General features: G+C 44.7%; 1 protein-coding gene across 1 annotated transcript; it reads left to right on the plus strand.

Annotated features, from left to right (window-relative positions):
• Positions 1–4360: 4360 nt before the first annotated feature.
• Positions 4361–8587, plus strand: bambia (BMP and activin membrane-bound inhibitor homolog a). Its single transcript, XM_079291833.1, has 3 exons — positions 4361–4905; positions 6576–6857; positions 7544–8587. The coding sequence occupies exons 1-3, from the start codon at positions 4830–4832 to the stop codon at positions 7960–7962; spliced, it is 777 nt and encodes a 258-aa protein (XP_079147959.1). The 5' UTR covers positions 4361–4829; the 3' UTR covers positions 7963–8587.
• Positions 8588–27962: the final 19375 nt, after the last annotated feature.

The following is a 27962-nucleotide window of genomic DNA, read 5'->3' on the forward strand; positions in this document are numbered from 1 at the left end:
AGGATGTAGAGGGAAAATGCATAATATTATGTTCAGCAAAAAATATCCACTTGATGCATCAGGTCAGTGTTTAGAGAAAGGACACCTGCCTTGTAAACTCCTATGGACCTGATTTGAACACAATAGGCAAAGGTTTTGCTGAAGCTGAATCTGCAATTGGGCGACTGCTACCATCATAACTCCATCTGATCATCCACAACATGACTCAAATATCAAAACATGATCAATACTAAAGCAGCACCGAAAGTAACAACCCAGTCATGACTTGAAACTGAAAAATGTCCTGTTCATCTTCAAAAGACAATTCTATTAGAATGTAAAGAAGTTACATTCTATTAGAATGTAACTTCTTGACATTCAATTATAATGTCAAGAAGATACAGTGTATAGAATGATTCTATTGAAGTTATTCCTTTTTTTAAATGTTTTAGACGAGTCACTAATCACTTTAAAAGAGTGATTGTAGCTGATTTAACTTAGACATGAGATTGATCTTCTCATGTCACTCTTTATACAATGATATAAATTCATCCCCGTTTTATTGATATCTTACGAAACGTTACTCCTCATTTTAGATTTAATTTTGTAGCGAGTAACGAAGGTTTCAGGGGAAATGTATCGGAGTAAAAGTATCAGTTTTATTTGGAAAATGTAGTGAAGTAAAAGTAAAAGTCAACAGAAATATAAATAGTAAAGTAGATGTCCAAAAAAACGACTTAAGTACAGTAACGAAGTATTTCTACTTCGTTACTATTCACCACTGCAAACTAGTTACCATGCATGTGGGGCAAAGACGGTTTGAAAAGGCCGCTGAACAATCTTTGTTATACAGTCATTCATCAGTACAAGTACGTACCATCTCACCTTATTCAGCGATGTATCATTTGTTTTTGCTTTGTATTTTGCACTTCACAACACATTTTTTAAATACTTCAAAGACAAAATGTTTTAAAAGACAGATTATCGTGTCAGAATGAACTGTCCGACTCAAAAACCAAACCCTTCCTTTCTGCAGAACTGTACCACTGTCAGGTCACTTGTGATACAAAGTAGGATCAAATGCAGACTGCCCACAAAGTCCCCCCCCCCCCCCCCCCCCCCCCCCCCCCCCCCCCCCCCCCCGATAAGAGGACCATAGTGCTGCTGAATTCACTCTTGGAGAAAAACAAAATTGGACGTCGTCGGTTTCTCTGCCTCAAAGGCCCTCGAGATAAAGTCTGAGCCCCAAACCCAAATCTGTGACATCAGACACGTCTACAGTGTACGGATCCACGTAACCGCTGGACCCTCTCTGGCTCTGATGCTTCGCTCCATTATCTTCAGGGAGAATAAAATAGATGGCGTCAGGAAGGAGACGGTCTGCCTGTCTCTGGCTCTACGGAGACCTTGATATGGCTCACATCAAAGAGAGGGGAGGAAGCCGGGAGGTGTCGGAGGAAGTCTGTCTGTCTGTCTGTCTGCCTGCCCTGGTGTACCATGGAGAGAGAGAGACAGACAGTTTCAGGTTTAGATCTTCAAAGTGGGCCAAATAAGGTCATTTTGGTCACCTAGGACTCCTTTAAGAGGGGTCAGTTGGAGCTGGTGTTAAAGGGCTGAATTAAAAAAAATCCACACATGGTTTGATCCCTCTCTCAGGTAGACTTGACCTCTGCCCCCCCCCCCTCCCCCCTCCCCCTCCCACCATCTCCTGTAATTTCCCCACTGAGGGACTAATAAAGGATTATCTTATTTTATCTCATCATGCAAAACTAAGCGTCTTTGCCACCGGCAGGAGGGGGGTGGGGACGCTTTTGTGAAGCAAAGCCCCTACAGTCTGTGCCCGGGTCACACCTATAAGTGTCTCCTAATGTGTGAAAGCCGACACAACCTGTGGGGTGTAACGCTCCCTAAAAGGCCACTTACATGACCCCCCCCCCCCCCCCCCCATGTGCTGATGGCTTGTTGACGCTCATCCTCTCAGCATGACAAGACACACAGTTTTGTAGATAGAAAACATGTACCCCACCTTGTGTCGAGGATTTTGATGGAGATCGTCGTCTTTCTTTATTATCTACAGTCAGAAATGAAAGTGGTTTAAAGGGGCACTCTGCTGATTTTATCCATCGAGTTCGGTTTAGTCGTCACAAAGAGCTCCACTCAGCGTGAAACCCGTTTGGTAAAGTCTTCTGTGTCTCTGGAGGGAGCGCTCTCAAGTCTAAAAAAAATAGCCATAGTGATGTCATGCACGTTGTTGTTGTTTTTTTCATGAAAGGCCTGCATTACAAAAGTGTAGGTGTGGGCATTCACCGGGAAGGTCTGACAAAAGAAGAATGCATTATGGGTAACGGAGGATCCAGTATGGGACTAAAAGTCAGGTTGTCTTGGTCATTATTTTTTTTATTTGATATGCCTCTCGCAAGTCCCTCAACCTTTCATTTATAAGGGCAATACTTAATGGAGGGCATGTGTATTTTGTCAAATTTAAAAAAAGCTCATTCCGGGTTTTGACCACCAGGTGGTGATGTTTGACCATCCACCACCAGGTACAGGCAGGCTGAAGGAGATGGAGCTGCTGCTGGCAGTCTAGTGGAGGGGGCCTTTCTGATCACTTTAAGTGGAACATCTTATGTACTGAAAAGTATTTTATATCTTAACATATATTAGGCGCCACAGTCGAAGACCAGCTTTATGTCACAGACAATCATACCCAGTATTACAGAAACCGATTGACGACACGCAGGAGGACGTCCGGCATGGAACTAGTGTTTCTGCTGACCTCGACCCTTTCCACGTAGCCCTCAGTGCAGATACACGCTGGCGCCTCCTTGGAATTGCAGATAATTACGGTCATTGCAGTGAGTAGTTTTCGGTGCTCCCTGAAGCGGTATCCGCATCCTGTTGTCTGTCCGACCCAATTACGGCCTGTAGATGCTTTACTTGTACGAGCATGGAGCTCTGACAGACACACCTCGGTCTGGAAAATATCAAATAAAAAAGGCTCATAAAAGCGTGCAAAAATATAGTTTATTTTAAGTGACTAAGTTGTTTTTTTTAAGTCCGTTTTTTTTCCCCCGGGGGGTTGCTGATACAAGTCGCGCGCGTGCATGTGTGTGCCGATTGTTAAAGGGCAATTGTGTCTGGGTGTGCGCGCGTGTGTGTCGTCTCGGTGGCGCCATGTGCTCTTTTGGTTTGCTAATTTCTCTGAACGTCTGTCCGCTCCTCCCCGCAGCAGCAGCAGCAGTCTGGTAGCCGGAGGGGAAGCGGCTCAACCCGGCTGGCTGCCGGCGGGGTGTCGGTGCAGGTATAGCTGCTGCTTCACTTACACAACACTCTTACACACCACCGGCTTCAGATGAAACGTAGACCTAACTCAATGGACACCTGGGATGACTACATACATGGGCTCCAGTTTTATTTTACAACGCCAGGAAACACGCCCGTGAAGTATCTTTATTCTTCTAATCTGGAGAATGATCTGTATTTTGGGAAACTATTTTCTATGTTCTGCTGGTTTCATATCTCACAAATAAGGGTTGTAGCCGAATTCCACATATGTTAGGGCACATGTTAGAATGTCTACAACTGAAATGTTCCAGAATTAAAACAATGAACTCAATGTAATCTCAATGTCCAAACTATGCAGCGATACAGTCCGGCGGCAGTATCAGTGGCCGCTGCCCCGACCAATGGAACCCAATAATGACATGTGGAACACATGGTGTTATGCAGGTGAAGGACGATGAATGAAAGGATTGGACTGACCCCGATTCGTCAAGCCAGAGAGTGACAGAGACAAAAATAAGACCGGAATGTGGATGAGGTGGCCTAGAAAAATAAAAGCATCAAGGGGGAAAAATTAACAATGAACTAACAGTAATGTTGAAAACGTTAAGGGGACAAAAAGTCAAAAATAATAACAATGCTATCAGCAGCTTATTATCCAGTCATTCGTCAGTAATTTCCCAAACAGATACTCGCTGAACATAAACACAAGTTTGCAGTTTTTATTTTTTTCAATGAAACATTGATACTGAATACTTACAGTTTTAATATATTTGTTATTGATATATTTATATATTTGTTTCATTATATGTTCTTCTACTTCAATTGCTGCTCCCTTTCATACTTTTTGTTTCTCCAATGTTTGTTTTATAATGCATTTTTCTTCTTTAATGGCGCAGCTACACTATCGAAATAAACTTTCCTTGTCTTATTTTGAAAACCAGATAAGTACCGGATACAATGTAATTACACATTCTGACTGACTTCTCGCTCGCTGGTCTGACCAATCAGCGTGGAGGGGGCGGGGCTCTGACAAACCACAACTATTTCTGCTGCTAACTCTTGTGTGTTCGGAGTCTGCGTGCAGTCTTGTGGTACCTCGGAGTTGTCCCGTCTTTTTCACCGACTTTTCGCCGTCCAGGAATACAGAAAGTGATGCTTCACCGTGACCGGCTGCACACAGAGGCAGAGGACGACCAGCGGTGACAACTTTGTATCTCATTTCACTCTCTTCCCAGGAGTATATTTCTCTTTTTTTGTTACCCCCCCCTTCTTCTCTCGGCTTGAAGAAGAAGAAGACGCTGTGTTTTTCGTTTTCCTCCTGTAATGTCGGACCGCTTTTAAAAAAGAAACACAAACTTTTCTGTCTCCATGCGGGAGAGGAGACACTTCGGAGTGGGTTTTGCTACTTTTTCGTTTGTTCCAGAAGGGATTGTGTGAGCTGTCGCCTTTCAGTGCGGGAATGACTCACTTTTCGCCGTAGCTCCATGTAAATCCTTTCTTTTTTGTTGTTGCTGCTACTGGATATACGAGGACGTTGTTGTTTTTTGCGCAGTACTTTGCTGTAAATGGAGCGCCAGTCCAGTTTCATTTCCATTTGGCTACAACTGGAGCTCTGCGCCATGGCTGTGCTTCTCACGAAAGGTACACACTGCGGGACGGGCCGGGTTCGTTAGCGACTCCTAAAACTCAGGCTCCGCGATATTTAACGTGATGAACCGGGACCGTGTTTACACCTCACTCACCGAGCCGGACTTTACTCTGTCACGAGAGTTGTTAAAAAGCTAACCAACGTAGCATTTAGCCCAATTCACTAAAGACAACATGAATGAACTGCTGCGGAGAGTTGGATAACCTCATTTGTATCAATTTAACTAAATATAGTAGTTTAGTGTGTTTTATTAACATAACCAGTTAAATATTATATCCTTAGATCAAAACCATTTAGTGCAATGACTTAAATTAACCAAAATTAGACCTATTTTGAAGAACAGTGCGTTATTAATCAAATTCTTTGAACCAATGTCATTAAATGGCAGCCGTACGGATAATACACCATCACCGCTTCACTTCGGCTGGTCTGGAAAACTGACGTTTAAAACTCATTCATAGAAGAGTGATCAGAGGCTGAAAGGCTCTCAGTGCTCGGCCTGTTTCTCTCTCTCCCCCTTCTCTCTCGCTCTCCCCCCTCCTCTCAGCCCACAAAGGGGCCTCTCCTCTCTAATGAAATATTCTCCAAATGACCTGCCCGGGCCCTGCTGCTCTAATCATTCACAGAGAAAACACTGATCTGATGAATGTGCTCCTGCCTTCACAGAGGGGAACAGTTTAGTTCCTGCAAACTTGTTTTTTTTTTTTTTTTAGCTCAGCTTTTAAATGTAGCAGATGGAAACCCAATTTTTCAATTATTGCTTTGTTTATGGAGCTATTTCCAATGTTTCCCCCACTTGTTATAATGCAACATAGTCACCGTCCCCAATGCAGACGATAGACATCCCACTGTATGTATTGAAGGTCTACACAGCACGAAGACAGCAAGCGGTCATAAATAGAAGTTCTCTAAATACATCTGAAGTCATGTCTTTGGTGTGTTGGGGCCTACACTTATGTTTGGAGACGTATCCTCTGAAAAACAGAGAAGCCACGGGTGAAGTAATGAGTGAGCAGGCAGCCGTAATGATAAGGTTGCTGGAAGCTCTTTAGATGGGACCTCGGTGCGCCCCCCCCCCCCCCCCTCCTCCAGGCAGTTATGACCACAAGTAAAGGGGGGGGGGGGTGGAGAGGAGACTCCCGGCCCCCCCCCCCCCATCCTCCCTTCCTCTTTACAAGTTTCCATTTGGGTTGAAAGAAATTGACTTTGGCAAAACAAACCGCTAATTATAAGCTACACGGTTCCTGTTTTATAATACGGTCCTAAAAAAATGGGGCCATTTTGCTTGGAGAAGCTCTTAAATGAAGGCATACTTGCTGAATTGATGCAAAAGTGGAATATTCCCATGGGGTCTTTAAAGGTACCAGGCTGTGTTTATGGCAGGACATAGCAGACACTTTCAAAATAAAAGCGGAGCAGCCCACAGGTGGCATTTAATAGGACTAAACCCCTAAAACACCAGTAAAGCAGTTTTGTTGTTGTCGGATATGCTTTCATACAAGCTGACATAACTGTACTAAAAGTTAGGAATATTAACACCGTGATATTGGTGAACCCTAAAGAGTCCTGACAAACACACCAACCTGGTGCTGAAGGTTCATGACAAAGTATTGTTTTAAAGCTAAACTTGTTTCCCTAACTCTGCCCCGTCTTGTGTTTCCAGGAGAAATACGGTGCTACTGCGACGCGCCGCACTGCGTGGCCACCGGCTACATGTGCAAGTCTGAGCTGAAAGCCTGCTTCACCAAGGTCCTGGACCCGCTCAGCGGAAACTCCCCCCTCACCCACGGGTGTTTCGACCCCGTCGCCAACGCGGGGGACATCTGCGGGAGCAGCTCCGGGGCCGCCGACGTCCTCGCCGGGGCCTCTGCGCTGGGGTGTTGCCACGATGACATGTGCAACTACAGAGGCCTGCGAGACCTGGCGCACACCAGGGACTTGACAGGTAAAGAAGACGCCACGCACCGCTGATGGTCTGTTTGTGTTTCTCACTCAAACTGAACTCCTCTTTAGCTGTTTAAGAATGATTACACTCTGTGGGGGGATTTTTACGATTCCTCCTCAGCAAATAGTCAACATTTCCCTCTTTCCTGTTCCAGAAGCAATACGTTGAGCCGTAGGGTTTTTCAAACACCCTTGCCCCCTCCTTCTACTTCTTCTTTTCCCCTCTACTTCCCAGCTTTACAGAACGTTGACTTTTAATGGGCTCCAGCTCTCCGCCTGGGAAGCCAGGGAGCAGCCAGTTTACCTTAAGCACTTGGAAAGAGATCAGATGTATTCGTTCTTTTTATTTTTTTATTAGTATGTGAGCACCATGTAACTTTCCCACCGAGTAGGAATGTGCATCTCAGAATGGATATTCCCTGACAGCCCTTGCATGTTGGGCAGAAGTAATGAAAAGGTGCACAGAGAGACAGAGAGGAGGCCGTCCTGTGGGATCGGTCTGTCGTGACCCCTGACCGGAGCGCGCTGTGGTTTATTAGCTCAAATTAATTCCTGGCTCTCAGTCGGGGCCGGGTGACTCATTTGCGGCCCTTTCTCACATCATCGCTCTCGTCTGCGTGTCTTATTTTCTCTCTCTGTGGTTATGCCAGTGTGCAGTTAAAACAGAGCCTCTCTCTGTGTGTGCAGATCACAGCCGGTACCAGCCCGACGGCGGCAACAGGAACCTGGTGACCCGGGTTCAGGAGCTGGCCTCGGCCAAGGAGGTCTGGTTCCGGGCGGCGGTGATCGCCGTCCCGATCGCCGGCGGCCTCATCCTGGTGCTGCTGATCATGCTGGCGCTGCGGATGCTGCGCAGCGAGAACAAGCGGCTGCAGGACCAGCGGCAGCAGATGCTGTCGCGGCTCCACTACAGCTTCCACGGCCACCACACCAAGAAGGGCCACGTGGCCAAGCTGGACCTGGAGTGCATGGTGCCCGTCACAGGCCACGAGAACTGCTGCCTGACCTGCGACAAGATGAGGCAGGCCGACCTGGGCAACGACAAGATCCTGTCCCTGGTGCACTGGGGGATGTACAGCGGCCACGGCAAGCTGGAGTTTGTATGACTCCCGCCGGGAGCTACGTGACTGTCAGGACCGCCTCTTCGCTGTCGGCTTCTGCTTCCTTTTTAAAAGACATTCCCATGTTTTTGTTTTTTCCATTGGACTTTTGGGTTGCTGGTTCATTTCAACCAGTGGCGGGAAAAAAAATACGAGACTGATCTCATGCCGTGTTTATTTTAAAAAAGAATTTTTGCTAGAGGAGCACTTTACTTGAAAAAAAATGAAAGGCAGAGCAACGAGGAGCTGTATTTAAAAGTGGAGACGGGCAGAACTGAGGTGGAGCGAGAGCTCCGTCACTGCTCCGGAGGATCCTGGACTTTCACACTGAGCGCTGAAGGATTCCAAATCTGTCTTATTTGCACATTTGTAAAAAACAAAAACAAAAAAGTCGTTAAAACACAAATTTTACACTTGACGCCAGGGTACAAAAAAAGTGTTTGACTGTTGGTGCGCACACTCCTCCTGTGTACGTTTTCATGATTCAAGCTTATTGTAAAGATTTTATATATATATATGTATATGTGTGTGTGTATATATATATATATATATATATATGTGTGTATATATATATATATATGTATGTATATGTTTTTTTTTGTCTGATGAAACTGACCGGTGTGCGTCTTGTTCTGGGTGAATGTCCACCCTGGGTGAAGCTTGAATGTGAGTGTGAAAGGAAAAAAAACTTCCATTAAAATGACTTTATTTATTTCACGATTCATTCTTGTGTTTTTCACGTAACATTTAATGACTGGGGGGGGGGGATATATTACTCTGCTGCTGTCATAACAGTTTGGCACATAAAGTGTTACATGTTGTTAAAATCAGGGATACAAAGGTGTGTGTATTCGACCTGACAGTGCGGCCTTGTTTTACAGTAGAGCGGCTACATCTGTCAGTAGTTCTTGAACCCTCTCCAGAGGTCACGTTACACCCCCCCCCCCCCCCCCCCCCCTCACTGGTTGGATTTATCCTGGAAGTAGTGGTGGTGCTATTTATTTTATACTCTCTCTAATGCCTCCCAGAGTCTGCTTTCCTGGACGTCAGTGAGAAACACTGTCCCTCCTGTGTTAAAGAGTGTCAGTGAGGAGGGATTTTAAATATTACTTTGCTCTTATTTTGAAACGTATGGTTGATGGTCTTTATTCATCTCGTCAAAGAATCAACTGAAAAGACAGAAAAACAACCAAAAAAAGCCTTTTTTTCTGTGCCATAGAGCTCCATTGGTGTCCTGAAACTATTAATGACAATGCACGAACACATTTATTTTGACTCAATCCCACGTACACACTCAAACACCAGTGTTAATCCGCAGTGGAAAATAGTCCCAGAGAAATGCACTATTTTCTTCTGTTTGAGTGGCGTTTGCTCAAAAACGACAGCGACCGGCTGTTTATTTGTGACGTGCATCTCAAGTTCTCTTCAATGGTTGGTGAAATGGTACAGAAAGGTGTTGAAAAGTTCACACCCTAAAGTTGAGTCTGTGACGTGTGTGTGTGTGTGTGTGTCTGTCTCTGTCTCTCTGTGCTGAGCGGTGACCCTCGTGTCTTTCCATTAGGACAGGAAAACACTATTAGCTGCTAACCACTTAGCGGCAGCTTGCATTAGCTCACGCTCGGGGCCTCCCCCGGGACTATTACCCTTGTAATAACAACAGTGTCCTCCGCCTGGCCTGCCTAATGTGACTGCTGTTTTCTTTAGCCTGATTCTACTTTTGCCGGCTCACCTCGGGAGGCGACGTGGAAAGCCCTGTGCACGAGCATAAAAAAGTTAGTTTGGAGGAGACGTCAGTTCTGCGTAAGACACGGGGGGGACACTTCTTTTTGTTCCTTTGAGTGGCTGCTTTTGTGCTTCAATTACACGCACACACCACCTGGCCCACCACACACACACACACCGGAGTGCGCTGCTATAGCCGGGCCTCCTCCCGTCCCGCCGATACCCAGCGGTCTTTGTTGCGGCTGCGTGGCCATTAGCAATCTGGCCATTTTGCGCAGCACTAGGCGGTCAAGCTGTTTGCATTCACATGCAGATTTTAACGAGGCGGCTCACCGGCCTCCGTCAAAAGGGCCCCAATTTGTTTTGAAGCGACTTCAAGCCGACCCCCGCCACGGTTTGCCAGAGTTTCTTTGGTCTTGGAGTTGATTTCTTTCTCTTTGTATCTGCCTTCGCATGGGTGACGTTCCTGCAGCACGGTGAAAAGGGACTCGAAGGGATTTGAATCTGTGAGGTGCAGCCTGTGCGTTCCTGTGGTGGAACAATATATACGAAGTGTAAACACACGTGGGACCTGTTAACACCTGAGCGCATTAATGGATGCACACCTCCCAGGGTAGCAACAGGTTCCCTTCCCCTCAAAGTCCTCACCAGTTCCCCCTTCAAATATAAATATACGATGCAGCGCTGAAACAATGCATGGATCAGTCTGTCGGCTAAAGCTTCGCGGGACAGAAGCAGCCCTGGTTACTAAATCATACCACCGACACTTGAAGGCTGTTTACCGGTTCCCGACCACAAACAAATACAGACATCCCAGAAAATAAACACAACTTCCAGAAGACAAAAAAAAAAAGGATTTTTAATTGACGAATCGGCACTACTGCCGAGACAAATCATCCTCTGTGGTGACAGACATCTGCTAGGATAAGACGCAATCTAAATATTTACCCAATTCATTTCCTTCCACTGGATGAAGCTGTGGCTCCAGTGGATGTCCTCGTATACCCCCCCCCCCCATATCTAAACATTTACCCATGTGTGTTGTTAACATTTAGATATAAATCTGCCCCAGAAGAAAAATAATAATGTTGGGAATGTTTACGGGACGGACGGGGCTTCTTGAAGCTTAATGTCACCTTGTGTAAATAGCACAAAAAACAAAAAAAGGTTTGAGAGTTTTCAGCAAAGTCCAGCAAGAAAGTGCAAACAGAGTGGCTCATTTGCACACACACACACACACACACACACACACACACACACACACACACACGCACACACGCACACAGAGAGAGCTTTAGGCCTCGGTGATGAGCCGTCACAGAACTGTCAGGTGCAGGTCTACTTTTTCTCAGGAGCTTCATGGACGACGTGGTGTCCTCCTCCTCCTCCTCCTCCTCCTCCTCCTTGTGCAGCCAAGGACTCTCAGTGGACCTCTATCCGTCAGCTGGGGGCCACGGGGGCCCCTGGAGGACAGATGGCATAACAATGTCAACCGCCCCTCTGGCTGCCCTGAGAGGCAGATGGTCCCTCCAACCACTCATCCTCTCGTGGATGACATGAACAGGATAATGTACTGTAAGTGAGTGGTAGAATTTCCCACAAAAAATCTCCAATAAAACAAAGTAGTATGAAATGATGCTATGCTAGTTAGCCAGACACGCTGGAGTTTGCGCTTTACGTTGGAGCGAACAAACAAACCTGCAATTACCGCTTGCCGCCATAGGTGCCGCCAAAGAGAACGAAACGGAGATCTTTATATATTTATTGAACATATATATTTATTATAAACCTGATTCTGTAACAGCAGGAAAGGCGTAGTGACCTCCCTAATGTCGCGTGCAGGCTGAGGGCCGATCACAGTGGTTCCCATGAAGCCACTTTGCTTGGCAGTGGGCCAGCCTCCTCTACCTAACAGAGATGTGAGCCTTGGGCTGCCGACGCTAACTGGCGGGCTCTGTTATGCGTGCTCATTGTGTGGCGTAGATCTCTGGGATTACCGGGCTGAAAGCAGAGACGTCTCTCTGACAACGGCTCTGTGCGAGCGAAGCTGAACCACTATCGGAGTTTAGGAAGTGGTCTAAGATAACATACGGTCGGCGGTCAAATTAAATACCGACACACAAAGTTATATTCCAGGATTTTAGCTGTATACCAACTCCATACTGATTCTAAGCAGGTATGTAATGTGGAAAAGTGACAAAATAAAGTATTTCTGAATGTGTTTTTTTTTGGTGTTATTCTCCCACAATGCAATGCTGGATGCTGAATGCAATGGATTTGACTACTCTGTTTCTTACCGCCACGGTTTCCCATTGACATTAATGACAGCCAGGTGGATGCTCGCTGTCACAGGGTTGACCCCTGGTTTTCTGGTTAGAGGACAGTCTCTTAAACACAACTCCACTCCGTTGCCTCGTGTTAGCATTTCGCTTTCAGCTTTAGAGAGAAACGGCTCATCCAAACTTCATCCTCAAGGAGATGGATAACTTTTAGCTGTTGCACGGAGAGAAGCAACTCTCCCTGATAAATGTGATTACAAGACTCTAACAGACTAAATACCGTGGGCCGACTGTGTATCCATACATATTTTACTACTCCCTCTTCATCTCGTGTTTATCCTGGCTGAGTCAAGTGAAAAAAACTGCCCGGGCGTGTGTTTTGACAGAGGAGACCCACCACTTCACGCCGCCAAAGGAGTCTGAGTGATAAAAGCAAGTGGAGGGCTAAAAATCCTCTCCGCCTGACAACATGAATTTATCTGTATGTTTGCGTCTGAGCACTTGCTGATAGACATGACGTCCACGCGTCCAATGCAGAATATGACATTTAGGAGCTGCCGTGTTCTTTGGGGATGTGCATATTAACAGGCTAGTTAATAATGTGGCGCTGAGTGAGACAATCGACGTAGCAGAATGTACACAGCCGGGTTTTGAATCTGTGAATTTAGAATGTGAAAAGTCGGGGACTGTTTGTGCATGTCAGTGGGAGATCACTGAGCAACAGACGCCGACATCAGCACCACCACTGTCTATCCTGAACAGCCGCGTCCCCGCCCCCCGGGGAACGACCGGATACTTGTTAGCCAGTGATCCAGCACATGAGGCCCTTAACCCGCCACCCCCCGCAGCACAGAGACACTTAGGGGTCAGCGCCTCCCCCGTCACGTCCTCATCTGCTTCCCCCCGAAGCACATTCACATACGGCCATGTGCACACACCCGATTAGACCAGAGTCGGTGTCAAGGCCTGATTAGAAAAACTCCATTCTACTTGTTTTTTTAAACTCACTGTTGGCGAGAATGTAAACCGCGTCAGATGATTGTTTTGTGTGAAAGTACAGATACACTGACGTGATGGACATTGGCCAAATTACTTTTACGGCAATTGATACACTGTAAAAATGCCAATTTATATAATTTGGACATAAAACAACCACAAAATTCTCTCCGACTTTCATTATTAACTTAATTGAATAGGTTTGTCAATTTCAAGTCAGGTTTAATTAAACTATTGACCCTCATAACTCATAATCACTAGTTTAGTCATAATCGTGAGTTATAATACTTGAGATTGTCCCAAAATCAAACTTTGCTTTTAAATCAATTCATAGTCTATACCTAGTCTATTAATATAGTATATTAATGATGAATGTATTTACTTTCTTTAATTACCTCTATAATAGTTTTCACGGTGGCGGGGTCCGCCGTTACGGCGCTGGATTCAAGGGATCCACAGGAAATGATGCGGATTTACAATATTCTTTCACATAACTCATGGAGTATTGTTGTATTTTCATACGAAAGAATTTCACTGGGATTGCATTTACCGTGAATGTCTAAAGTCTGCTCCTCACGCTCGTCTACTGTACCATCTAGAATATTCTGGCACAGGTGGTCAATATTTTCAGCAGTGTTTAGATGTTGCTGGACCGTCTTCACAGAATATTTATGAATCGGATGTCTTACTAAGCAAAGAGCCTTGTCGCCCCAGACAGTTTCCCTGGTCCATCAGTTGATCCCAGACCTGCCCCAGGCCTCTCTGTGCTCTTCCGAGTCTGCGTCCTGTTTGGAAACCGGAGCGTGCAGAGACAAACAGCAGTGTCTCTGCTGATCTGGCCTAAAGGGTCAAACTGGCATCCAGAGGGAAACCGGTCTGGCAGGACACGTTTCTTTACTCTGTGGTGTTTTTTGTAGGCAGGTTTGGTGCGGCCGGTGGTTTTTAGTGTTAAGTGACCTCACCCTAACCTCGGTGTTTGAGGCTCTCAGCGGGGGAACCGCTCCGAGTGCCGAAGACAGTTTTCACACACGATCTAAATATGAGGATCTGACCGCGCACCCGTCACATCCCAAAAATTTGAAAACAAGATCCGTAGACCTAATATGGGCACCACACTAGCTGGATGGCTTCACGATAAAATGAAAAGTCGGTAAATGTAAAAAAAAACTGCCCTTAACCTTTACCTCTTCGGACAAAAGGGGGAAGTTCCGAGCCAAAATATGTCGAGACGTGGGCTTGTCTCCGGGGGATCGCCTTTGAAGAGGTCAAGCAAAACAAACAGGGGGCTTCCCCTGTCCTCGCCGAGCTAAGGATCGGGAGGTTCCCTGTAGCTAGCAGAGCCTCAAAGACATTCTATTAGAGATTAAATACAGTATTCCGCTCTTTCGGAATGAGTCTGTTCTCGTCGTGTTGGAGTACAACGGGCCTTTCCTCGGCTCCCCGGCCTCTGCTATTCATCATCAGGTGGAAAGACTGTTTACTCCCGGGGGTCAAGGTCCCAGGCATATGTTTACGGTCCCTCTCAGATGAGCCATTGTTGTTAAAGATCACCCCGTGCACGGAAATCGGCCCCACCGAAGATCGTATCTAACAGGGTGCCCCCCCCCCCCTCTGTCCCCGGGGTCCAAACGAAGCCCATCTTTTAAAACGAAGCCCATCTTTTAAAACCACATTCATGAGATCGAGCCACAAAAGGACGTTTGAAACCCATTTGGAGTTTCAGGATAAGACATCCGTCACGCTTTGTTATCTATGTTCTCAACTCCTCCACGTTAATGTCATTGTATCTGTCCTTTGATTTGCCCTGAGAGATGCTGAATTAAACATTAGATCCTCGAGGCCACTTCTTATAATTCCATAACCTGCGAGCTGGAAGCCAGAGCTCTGGCTTTCATTTGCTCTCTTCTTTTCTTTTTCTTTTTTGTCAGTGTGGGAGGTTATGTGACCGCTCTAACCTTTTTTAACATTAACCCCCCCCCCCTCTCTCAAAAGATCGTTGTGATAATCCTCTCCTTCCACCCCTTTGGTCCTCTGACTCCACTCCCCCGTGGGGCGTACAGGAAAATGCTTTTACTGCGTTACCTACGTCACTCTCCTCTCCTATCAAGCCCGGCAAAGCCGCACTGTGCCTAACCCAGCCCAGCTCAGCCCGGCCCAGCTCCGGAGCGTCCTGTGTGGTGGAGCCCGTCGTGGCGTCTCTCATCTGTGGAGCATTAAGAGTGAGAGGTAGATTACGGCTGTCTCCCCCACTGGACACTGGGCAGACCTCTGCAGTCTGCAGTCACAGTCAGAAGGGGGATGGAAGTAACAAACTAACTCTTTTGACTGAGGAAATTCTACTAATTGTGTGTTTCAAATTGTGGAATAATATTACAAAAGCATTACTTATCTATATCTTGTTATAAAATACACATTGTGTACCCTCTCTGGAGGTTTTGCACCAAATATTTTCAAACAGTTCGCAGTAAATGATAACTAAAGCTTATATTAAACACTCCATGATGGAGGCTTGGACAACATTAGCAAAAAAAAAAGAAGATTGTTCAGAATCTTTCATGCTTACTGGTTCGCTGTCGCACTGTGTTTCCAGTCTTAGTGTTAAGCTAAGCTATGCGTTTGTTAATTGTAGCTTCATATTGAATGGGAAAATATGACAGTGGTATTAATCTTCTTATCCAACTCTTGACAAAATAACATTTCCCAAAATGCTAGTGGTGTGGGAAGGGTTAGTGCGGCAGTCTGGGACAGACAGGCATAATTTAGACCAGAGGTGGAACCTGAGAGCCACGCAGTCTGACAGGAAGCACTGCCTTAACTCCTGTCCCATTGAGATGACAGGAGGCCCAGCCTGGCCTGGTACGGGCTGGCTTTGATGGGACCTGGGCTAGCTTTAGCAGAGACAACCGGACTGTTTGTCCTTTTATATATATTAATGTGTTGTTTATATATAATGTGTTCCAGCATTAAAAAAAGAAGAAGAATTGTTGTTGAGCAGGCCGGTCTCATCCAGCATTCGCAGCAAAACCTACGTAAAAGTAATGAGCCATAATTTGTCTCGGAATTATTCCGTGTGCTATCCACGTAGTCGAACGAGGAAGTATACATTTGAACCCAAACAACGCTCTTTTCCGAAACCTAACGAAATAGTTTTCTTGCCTAAACCTAACCGAGTAGATTCCTGTGAAGACGGAAGCTTATTTTGAAAAGGCCGCATGCACGAACTTCTCGTTGATGCAGGTTGTGTGAGGATACGTTGTGTTAAATGATAGATGTCTGAATATTTGTAAGGAAAATTTAAAGTTTTTTTGATTGAACACATTGCCTCTTGTTTGTTTGATCGGTACAGCGACAGAAATGTAAAAACGATGAGTTGTGGTTCAAGGGGGAGCTAAGTGCTTTATCTGTCTCCTTGCTAAGCAGTCATCTAGCATGTGCCCCATCTGACAAAATGAATAATCAAACCCACATCCTGTTTGGTATCAGTCCCTGCCTCTCTGTGCCACACTGAGGGATTGACACCATCAGTATCCGCTATCTTTTGCCGGGTACGAGCACACATACCAGGAATTTGACTCTCAATCTACACAGAAATATAACAAGCTGAAAACAAGGACACCAAGCTGAACAAGGGAACACAGAAACATTGAGCTGTTATTTACAGGGGAAAGAAGATGAACATATATCTAAAATATATATAAATAACACACACGAGGCAGGCTTATAGACATTGTGTATCGCTGATGTACTCGTTAATAAGTCCATAAACTGACTGGTGCCGTGTTAGAGCCTCTGTCTGGCACAGTGGAAAAAAACAACAACATGAGGCCCATTTAACTGTCTCTGCTTTTACTATGGTGTTTGCAAGGAGAATCTGCCCCTATTAAAAATAAAATGCTGCATTTAAAAGTCGAGCCCAGTCTGGCAGCCTCAGAGACACAGGAGTCACGTGATGTCAGGCTGGTGAATACAGCAGGAGTGTCAGCATGAAAGAGCGTCAATGCGACGTTCCCTTGGGTGAGTCTTAGTTATTTCATAAGAGTACCGTATTTTATGAATCATCAAATATACAATCAGGTTAAAACATACAAAAGCATGTGTAAAAACACATATACACACATATGAAAATGTCCAAACATCAGCTCAGGTCAGAAAAATTTACCTGCCAAACTTCCAGTCTCTTTGTTTTACTTGCGTAACGTCAGAATAGTGAGTATATGTGTGTTTTCTTTAGCAGTTTGGACACTTAGTCATTCACAGAGTAGGTCTGCTGTGTATGTGTGTGTGTGTGGGTGAGAGAGACACAGTGTGCCCCGTCCAGTGGATTAGTGTGTGTGTGTGTGTGTGAGAGAGAGACATATCCGCTGCTGGCAAGACTTTTCCGTTCTCACAGCAGCGTCCAGGAATTTTTCATCGTCCATTTCCCTGTTTTCGTGACCAAGGCCGTGTGATGTCATCTCCATGAATTTCAAACACTATGTCGGCTATTCCTCTGATTTACCCCTCTAGTGCTTTTTGCATTTAACTGTCCTGTAAAGAAAACAAAAATCCATATTCGCTGTATTCAAAAGGATTATGTTGCTAATACGGCCTGGTCTATTGTTTACATCTTTTGTTTTGTGTCCAATTACGTGGCAGCTGCAGCGATCCAGCTTCACCACAAGAGTCGTTAAAGTTTCATCGAATCTCATCTGAATTAAGTGAACAGCACATTGTCGCAGGAGGTAAAGAATGTGTGTTAGTTTTGGCAGCAGCAGGACGGCGGACTCCGCTGCGCTGTTTGCTGCTACTGTAGTGAGCAAAACCCGCATCAACCAGTGTGCGTGTTTGTGCAGGCAAATGGCAAAGCGGCGGTGGTGGCGGCGAAACCATGAGCGAGCTGAGTGGCACATGGCAACAGCTTTTAAAAAAAGAAACTGCAAACAGGAACCAGATGCTGTGCTGACAGGCTTCCCCTCCTCTCTGCGCTGCTGAGGAGAGTGGCGCTGTTTGTCTCCGACCACAGACCCAAACACGGTGACTTTACACATGACATCTCCTCAGTGAGCATCGTCGTCAGTGAAATGGGTGGATTGAGAGATTAAATAGCACCAGGTCGGCTTTATTTAAAAAAACAAAACGATTTTATTATATCGAGTCCTAATGGAGATCAGGATGTGACAAATTGGCCCCGTCCCAGTGCCAAACTGCATTGGATCACGGCTCGTAGAAACAATTTGTCCCTCGTTTGTAAGCATCTGCAGCATCGCCTTGGTCAAACAGCTTTTCCTCCAGCAGCGTTCGTTCCCAGTGTAAGCAGCAAATCAGCAAATGGCCAAAAATGAAATTCACGACCACAGTGCTGGATCGATTTCCACATTTCCCCTCAGTTCCCATGGCTTCGCTGCAGTGAGCTGTCCGAGCGGTGCAGCAGTCTGCACAATGAGGAGAGCAGTCGTGTGGTCCAAGACGCCGGGCCCCCGGGCCTGTTCGACAGCGAGGACTCCCTCGCAGCTACTTAATTAGATTTGATAGGCAGACACCGGCACGACCGGGATACCACGGTTCTCACGACCTCGGCGATCCGCTGGTGTATAATCACATTTGGGATTTTATTACCCCCCCCCCCCACCCCTCCAAGAAGAGCAGGGGATGCGATTGGCATCGGTGAGCTGCGAGCGGGTTTTCGCTCCCAAGTACAGCATTGGAAGAGAAGCTCAGTTAGTGCTGGAAAGTAACTCTTTGTTGGGATAAGTTGACTTTGCCATAACATCGGCCAGAGGAGATATTTAAATGGGATTCAAAGCATTGCACGAATCAAATCTGTTTTTCATCTAGGTTGTTAAAACTGTTGGCCTGTCTGACTGCTCGTGTTACTTGCCCAATGGGACTTTGTTATAGCGATGTCGCCATGTTCCTGGATACATACAATGAACTTGATGAGTTCAGAGTTATCAAAGCACATGCATTGCGTTTTGGTGTTGCGTGCTGTTGACACATTTAGCCGTTGCGTGTCGTTGTGCTCCAGCAGCAGAGTGAGTGACAGGGCCCCGCTGAGTGCTCTGCTAATGAAACTATTTCCCCTGCATGTCTGTCTCCACGGTAGCTTTACCCCCCCCCCCCCCCCTCAAACAAGCTCCCCATGTCTGCTGGTTACAACACACACATCCCAGCGCCAATCAGCTCCGACCCGCTTCTCGTAAAGCAGAGGAACACTTACACCCCCCCCCCCTTTCTTTTCTCTACAGCGTATATATTCTCGGGTTTCCTCGTTCTGTCCCAACTGTAGGAAGGAGAGGAGGGAAAGCTCCAGCGGGAGGGGAGGGTGTCGTCCATGTTGACAAGTAGTGAAGTCTGCTGGGTGGTCGGGCCCCGTGTGGAAGGTCAGGGCAACGAAACATTACACAGTCCCGGAAAAACTACAGATCCTGACAAGTTGTTTGATCCAGTATTTTATACAATTCTTTAAAAGAGGTTAAAAAAAATGCACACAGATTTGAAATTCACATTAACTTTCAACTATGTCGTGATGGAATAACTTTCCTTCTACTGCGTTAAAGTTAGTTATAACGTTTGTTTATGTGATCTCGTAATTTTTGTTCTTTGTAACAGATTTATTCCTGGACACAATGAAGCAGCAGCTTTTCTTATTACTCCATGATCTCCATGCAGGGCTGATCCGGTGATCATCATCAAAGTGGTAATAACGGTGAAACGAGGCGCGTTACGTCAGCGTCATAATGTAACCAAATCAAATCACCATCAAATGGGCTTAGTTGTCTCCTGTGCAAATGAATAAGAAAATAACAACGAAAACAAGCATATATGTAAAGAAAATGAGATGAAGGCCAGGTAGACTGTCTCAGGGAGAGCAGAGACAGGAAGAAATTCCCAGCGGGGCGGAGGTCAGGTTATTATGATATCCTGTTACAGCCTGAAGCAGCCTACCAGCTACAGTTTAGTAGATGTTACGGACTACCTCCCTCTCTCTCCTGTCTCTGTCCTACATGAAACAGTTGCAGGAACACTAACATTCATGCGGATTAGAGGATTAGAAAGAGAAAGGTGCAGAGGTCTCCGTTTGCTCATTTAGACGCGTTAACTTATTTTTCAGTACAGCTATTGTCTCTTTTTTCCGTTGTTGCCCTTTTCCAACTGCTCCTCTCTGCTGTAACAGCCCACTCCTTCTGTTCCTTCTCAGTATTTATTGCACACGATGATTATACATCATTGAGGCTGCCTTACCTTTTCATTTCCATGCAACCAACTCCCAATTACACTCATCAAAGGTGGGGAGTGGAGGAGGAATAATGGGGGGGGGGGCGCAGGCGTGGTTACAGTTTCAAACGTCACGAGGCTTCCTGAAAGAGAGCCTTAGTAAAGCTGAAGGGCTGTTTACTTTATAAATTCCGGTCCAAACATAATAATGACACAGCGATGGCTTTTAATGACAACGGTTCAGATTTCTGTCCTCCTGCGATGACTCGCCAGCGACCGAAGCGTCACTCCTTTTTCTTCGTCCTGTGCTCGTGATCCCATTGGCCGCTACGTCTGCCCCGCCAGAAACAGTTGCAATTTTTACGTCTGCCATTAGCAGAGGTGCTGACTAGGTTCGAAAATGTAACACGTTTTTGTTCGACGAAGCCGCAGCTTTATGAGTTTTCAGGGGAAAAGGTACCACACAGTGAGATGCAGAGATGGTAGTTGGAGGTTTTTGTTTCTTTCGTTTTGTTTTTTTTCTTCTCACTTGTGTGCAGCTCTGTTAGTGAATTCATATAAATTCCATGCCCTGATTTGTTACCACAGGCGCCAAAAACCAAAGCATAATTGCATGCGACTTTATGAGATCCATTTAGCAGAGTGCGTTATTTGGCAAAATGCACGTGTGTGCGTCTGCTAGTATGACCTTTTCACTAACATACACTCTCATATGTACACCCACCCACACACATATCAGACAAGAAATGAAAGGCTGTCTGTCGTTCACCGTGGGAACTCAGTAAAGGTCAGGTGGGAGGTATTATGTCTGCCCCGTCTGCGTTTTCCCACATTTTATTACCACATTATCTGTAATCGTTCAGGGCTTAATTGAGTCAAGTCATGATTGGGGTTTCAGTAAATGCCTTCCAACAGTCAGGAGGGAGAGAGCAGGCGCAGCTAACCAGCAATATATGTGGATTTAGTTTGTGGTGTCATTACAATCTGTTCGTGTCAATAAATATTTGACGTTTGCATGAACTCTACTAAGCTAGCAGAGGATGGACGGTACTGGAAGTGATCTACTGGTGATCATGCTGTGACATTGTCCGACTCAGGATGGGGTCAGCAATCTCATATGGAGTCATACGGCGCATCACACTCGTCATGTCCGAAGTTTGGTTGTGTAAATTTAGACAGGAGTTGTCACTTTTTTATCTGATGAAGACGCATCAACATGGAAGCAATTAAAAAATGAAAGGGTCAGAGACTCCGAAGAGACCAAAAACAAATCTAGTGGTATCTAGCCATACAGATCTTTTTGGTTTTGACGTGTGAGATTTCTACGTCCAAACCAATACATTCGTGCTTGAAGCAGTGAAGAAGAAAAAAAACTCTTAAAAAGCAACATGTCCTTCCAGAAAAAAAATGTCCCAATTACTTGAAGAGGCTGTTAGTATAATCCACAGATGTCACTGTGGGGGCTATACGAAGACCCAGTGAAATGTATTTATGCCTAGATGACATCAGTGTTGATGGAGCGTTTACAATACCAGCAGAGCCTAGCAACGAGCGATCCAAAACAAAAACAAAAAGTTCTTCACTTGTGGACCTAAAAAAGCCTGAATTCAGACTTTTTACCAATAAACATTGTCTAGCAATTTTGGCGTCCTAGTTTATCCATTTTTTGCAATTAAATCACAGCAAAATCTACATGTCACAGAGCACCTTTGTTCAATGTTTTGACCCCAGACATGATGGCGTTGGATGTGTCTTGGAGTTGCATAACATGTACAAAAACGTATGTACCGGTACTAACAAGGATTAGTCATTTCGGCCATGGTTGATGAAAAGTTCGTATCTACATGGAGGTAAGCCCTCCCTTCCCCCCCGGCTTGTCTAGCATAACTGACTCAAATTAACACAAAGAACCCGCGGCCAAACTCTCGTGAGTCAACGTGAAACAACAGCAACAAACTTGGAGCTAACCTACACATTGAGCTTTTTTTCCCCCCTTGGAGCGGAATCATGATGGCTTCAGCCAGACTTTTCTCCAGCGCTAAAATAAAGTGTGGAGATAAGTCTGGCTTTGGTTGCCTTATCAAGACTCATTCGGCTGTAAGTCACCAGTTAACACGGCTAGCACAACTCGCCACTACGGCAGCGCTAGTTGGTGGACCACGCATAGCAGTCGCTGGATTCTTCTATGGAGAATCTAACGTTAGGCTCCCCTAGTTTCTCCAGTCAATACAACGGTAAGGTTGCAGATAAATGCTCCCTGGCCTCGACACAAATGTGTACGTGGGAAACAGGCTTTAATGAATGTTTCACTTGCTCATTTATGATAGCAACAAATTGGAATCAATTCATCGCAGGATAATTTAAAGATTAGTGTCCTTGGTGCGTGTCGGGTTGTTACTTTATGTCATTCCTCCTCCATCTTTCCCCCCAGTTGGCTCATGTACTATCTGGAAACATTACAAGGTGCTCTGCTGTATTATGAGCTCGTTAAAGGCCCAATCAAACATCTTGTTTCTGACACCTCTGTTGGACACATTTCTCTCCCTGCTGTTGTTTTCTGTGGTACAGTGCCAGAGGCGCTTGCTGTCATGATAATGTGTACCTCGCTCTGGCCTGGGAATGGTTTACCACGATAATTAGTGTTGTGAGCAGCACTGAAGAAATGAGAAGAAGCACCTGGTGACAAGCCTGCACACACACACACTCACACTCACACCTATGAAGCTGAGGGAGGAACAACTGGTTTTTGTGCAGAGTTCAAAGTTTTCCCCTCCTTTCATAAACACACAGGCGTGAGAACACGAAATACTGTTGACCACTATCTCGTCAGGGACGTTCCCTCAGGATAGTAAACCCGCGGAAGCACTAGCTCCACACGCCGCCTTCCAAAACAGAGCGGCGTTTGAACAATAACAGTCAATTTCTGCCGTAATTTTCCTGGAGCAGAAGCTTTCTACCAAACTGTGTAATTCCAGCAGCTCTAAACCTATCATTTAAACGCCCGAAAACTGGTTTCAACCAGCTCGACGGGACTTTCTGATCACTGAGAGACAATGAAGAAATGCTGAGCTATAGAAGAAGCTCTGCCTTCTCAGCTCCATTGTGTTTTTGTACTTGAATTTGATTTGTCACTAGGACACATCTATAATTATTTCAGACCACATCAGGAGGATTGACATCAAAGCCCTTGAAGCCAAACAGAAATTTGAATTGTGTTCACTTTTTGTTTGAATGCAAACGTAATGACAATGCAGTTATGAGTATATTCTTTCTTTCAAAAGAGGATCAAACACTTTTGGAAAAAGCTTCTAAGCTTCATTGGTGCGCTCCTGATTTGGGGCATGTCGTACCGCATATCCCACAATAATTAATTGGAGTCTTATCCTGTTTTGCAACAGGGCCACCATTCAACTTTTGAGAGGACCCATTGTGTTGTAAAATGTGTATTTCACCTGGAAAGTAGTTTTCATTGATGTTATTTCAACACCTGCTGAGTCATTGGCAGCTCCCACACGTTCAGGGCTGTGTCTGTCTCCGAGGGAGTTTAGCTAGCGTTAGCTCTTTTTCCCGTTAGCCGTCATGTTGAATGCAAATAACCAGACGGTAAATCATTTCAAGTTCTTAATTGTCATATACACAATAATTTGAACTTCCTTCCTTTATTGATGTATATTCTGATTGCCTTTAAATTGATGAAGATAAATAACTACAGATATTTGTGTTATACTTTATCCAAAATATAGTTGGATATTTAAAACATGTTTAAGGTTTTTGTTCAGTAAGATGAGTAAAAGGTATCTCTCATCCCTAGCAGCTTCATTATTGAAGGTACAAATAAATATTTTATGTTTTTTATGAAATGCTAGGGAATTGCAAATTGCACCATTTTTTAAAAAACATCACCTTTTCACCATTGATTAGTTTGCAGGCCTGCCCTCTATCCTCCCACACAGCTCACAGACTTTAAGTGTCTGGGACAGCTCTTGAAGGTCCCATCACCCTGTCATTTGAGCCGTTCCAACCTCAGGAAACCGCTCATCTTCCCCCGGTTTCTCCATTCATTTTCTCCTAAGGGCTCTGTTCCAGCGCCAGCTCATAATGGCCGCGCCACTAAACATAGATCCCTGGCGTTTACATAGACAAGAGACAGAGGTGAACATTTGCATGGGGCGCAGAGTGAATGGTATAAGGAGGTTAAGTGTGAGAGAAGCCTGCAGGCTCTTTGCAATGTTACATGATGAAATGTCCTGGACCATTACATTTGTTGAGGCCTTATTTAAGGTTTAAGAAGTGCCATTACTTGACATTATAAATCATTATGGGATTTGGGACTTATTTTAGGCAAAGAGCCACAGAGAGGGCTCTGTTCATCCCAAGCTCAAATGCACTGATACAAAATCTACAAACTTCAGTTTTTGCTATTAGCCAAGCCACAATCTCAGTTTGGCATGTAATAAGCAAAGAATGGCATACTGTACATTCCAGTTAGCCAGCCTATATAAAGCTTTAGCATGTAGCCGGCAATGACGTTGGTGCTCATATGCTCACTGTTTCCATTCCAGCAGAGCACAATAATGCCGAAGCCTGAGGTGCTCAACAGGAACATTACAGGGTTTACATCTATTATAATCTGAAGCAGTTGTTGGCAGTTGTTACGATCGCTTAGTAGACCCCTGTGAAGTGGACTGCACAAGGTATTCAGCCATACTAAGTAAAACCGTAGTTAGCTCAGTTAAAAGGAAACTGTGAGCTTAGCAGAGAAGAGCTGCTCCGTGCTTCAACGCAAGTTGGAGTTCATTGCGCCTCACTGGAGCGCCTCACTGGAGCGCCTCACTGGAGCGCCTCACTGGAGCGCCTCACTGGAGCGCCTCACTGGAGCACCACACCAATACCGAAGTTATCCAACTATTAATTCTGGGTCCTGGGAGGAGTCCACGGGATTTATCTAATTTTAATTCATGGTCAATATATTATTTTAGTGGTGTATAATTTACACTGTAACAGCAACAGGTATCGGAGGTGTTGAACCAGGGGTAACGCACTGAGGAAGTGCGTGCTTCCATTACGATGCATGTTGTTCAGAATGGAGGAATTTTGTGACATAGCTAATGAGTTAGCATTTTTGCACTTCTGATTGCCTTGTGTTGAAGTCCATGTGTTTTAAGAATTTAGAACGCTTGAAACAAGGTCCGTGGTTAACGAAGGTTGACGAGATTAAAACGTTTTGTCCTAAAATATAAAGTACATCAGTAAATACCCCTCTTGTGAATTTTGAAGCTTTGACGTGTGGTAAACAAAGTGGTTCACAAGTGTGACTGCAAAACGTAATCAAGTCCAATAGTCCGCCAGTACAGCCTCCTGGTGTATTCTTGTGCTCATGTGAACGCGCTGTACTTCGTTTATAACGTTAGCTTTGTTTATAACATTCCCTGTTTATGAACACTATGGAACAGAACGCAGCTACTCAGTCACATGAACACAAAGTTAGGTTGGTGATGACTGAACTAAATCAACAACAGCCAACAGCTTGTGGCTTTCATGACTGATTAAAGGTCATGGGGAAAGAGTGGAGAGAGAGAGAGGTATATGGTATGTTTCTCCGTGGGTCCTAGCACCTTTATCCAACAGAATTATTCAGATCTTTTTCTTAAAGCAGCACTAATTATTTCTGTTGGACACTTGTGGCACAATATGCTGTAAACTATGCTTGGGCGGTATCTATTATTTCATACCTTGCTGACATTTCATATATACTGTAGGGATGGTATTTGCGTAAAATAAACGACATAAAAAAAAAGTTAAAGCTTCTCTGCTAATTGAAGTCATTGTGGCAGATAACATGGTTTATCCTATAAAGCAATTAGCCTACTTAGACAATTCCTGCTGCATTTCTAAACACCTTGGTATACTGTAATACCTAACCTCATCTCACAAAAATATGTGAACTGAGCACAAACTGTTGCACAGTGCAATTAATGGTGGCACATGGTGTGTTAAAATGAAGTGTTGGCACCATGAAAACAACACCAATGGAAAGTCAATTGGGATCCTCTTTTCGTGGTGGACACAGCAAATTCACGGGAAATGCAGACGTCAGAGTTAGTGATGTAGTATAAACAGTGAGAAAGACTACTTAGCCTGTAAACACAACAATGACATATCGCCTTTGGAATTTGTGATGGCGAAAATGTTAGCAAACAGTTGTCTATTTACAGACCTAGAAGGCACAGTGTAAGAAATGCACTCATTTTGGAGTTGTGTTTCTGGTGAGCCGTTGAATACTCTGTAACCTCTGTTTTTGTCCCCACCAACTCCCGAGGGAAGTATCGAACTCTTTAGCTCCACTGTGCTCAACAGCTCGTTGCATAATATTAGTTGCAATGTATATTATATTATTCGATTGTTCAAGCTACAGTAACAATTAAGGTAAAAGATTTTTCTGTCATTTTGCTCTGCTCCGTGGAATGGGTTTCTTGCCAAAAGAGAAGTTCTGTTTTTGTTATATCAGAGTAATATAACAATATAAAAGCTTGACTTTTGTTTTTAGCTTTGTGTGATAGCTATAGAATAGAATAGAATAGAATTTGTACTATCTTCATCCCTTTAAGGGGGAAATCTTTCTCTGCATTTGACCCATCCCTGTATATAGGGAGCAGTGGGCTGCCAATGACAGGCGCCCGGGATATATTGAGGGTTAGAGATTGGTTTTGTGACATACAATAGTTTTGGTATGTTAACACAGAGGTACACGTGATGAAAATCGTTGTTATTCCAAACGTGATCTCACAGAAATATGTGAAATGATCACAACCTCTTAACAGCGCATTATGAGGTGGTGGCAAATAGTGTGTAAAATGATGTGCTGCCACCATGTAAACTATTTGAATGTTAGATTTAAGCACTTAGTCAGGCCTAGGAAAAACATCACGGTTGGTCTTCGTAAAATGTAACTCTTCACAGTAACTCAACAACCCTTAGGGACACGAATACCGGTCTCCTGGGTGAAAGTCCTGTGTTTGTTTGACCTAGCCGCCTCCCCGCCCACTGTATAGTCTTTCTCACTGTTTGTACTACCTCACTAGTGCTGACCTGCCATATTCACGTGGATGCGTTTAATTTGTGTGTCCACTATTTCAAAAGATCCTAATTGACTTTCCATTGGCATTGTTTTCATTTTTTAACTCGTGCCACCGCCATGTAATGCGCTGCTAGGAGGTTGTGGTCGTTGCACATATTTCTTTGAGGCAGGCTGATTTTTCCAGCTAATATCGATAAGTATAAAAGGGCTATGGTAGCTATAGCTGAAGTTTAAATGAAGATGTGGAAAAAAGTGGTCACACTCAAAAAGTTCAAGTATTTTGTAAACTTGTATATTCTACTGTACTCCACTACTGCATCCAAATTATATTGTATCGCTGTTGTCTGGGGAAATCCTTGTAATTGTAATTTTGTTAATGTTTGATTTTTTGTTGTTGTTGTGGGCCTATGTTTTCAGTTTGGGAAACATTTTCAAAAAAGGCAATGTCTCGCAAAATAAATCTTTTCACGAAAAGAAAATTGAATTGGACAACAGCAGTTCACGACGGGGAGCATTGTGATGACGTCAACATTTAACGGCCCTTGTTGCAGAAAATAGAAAATAAGTCATTCCTCCAGATGTAAATAAGTGCAGTTAATGCAGCTGCTCTGTCCACAATGCCCAGTGTCTCTGTGTGTGTGTGTGTGTGTGTGTGTGTGACATGTGTTTAAGCTTAACAAGCAGCTCTTGGACTGTTTACCCTGAGTGTTTTGTTTGTCCTGTCGGCTCTTCGCTTT

This window comes from Melanostigma gelatinosum (assembly GCF_949748355.1).
Source record: "Melanostigma gelatinosum genome assembly, chromosome: 20".
NCBI classification, from domain to species: domain Eukaryota; kingdom Metazoa; phylum Chordata; class Actinopteri; order Perciformes; family Zoarcidae; genus Melanostigma; species Melanostigma gelatinosum.

Bases quoted from the DNA above. Each gene is read 5' to 3' on its own strand.
- bambia (XM_079291833.1), top strand. From the start codon at position 4,830: ATGGAGCGCCAGTCCAGTTTCATTTCCATTTGGCTACAACTGGAGCTC. The intron at 4,906-6,575 runs GTACACACTGCG...TTGTGTTTCCAG, and splicing joins GGCTGTGCTTCTCACGAAAG to GAGAAATACGGTGCTACTGC. The intron at 6,858-7,543 runs GTAAAGAAGACG...CTGTGTGTGCAG, and splicing joins GCACACCAGGGACTTGACAG to ATCACAGCCGGTACCAGCCC.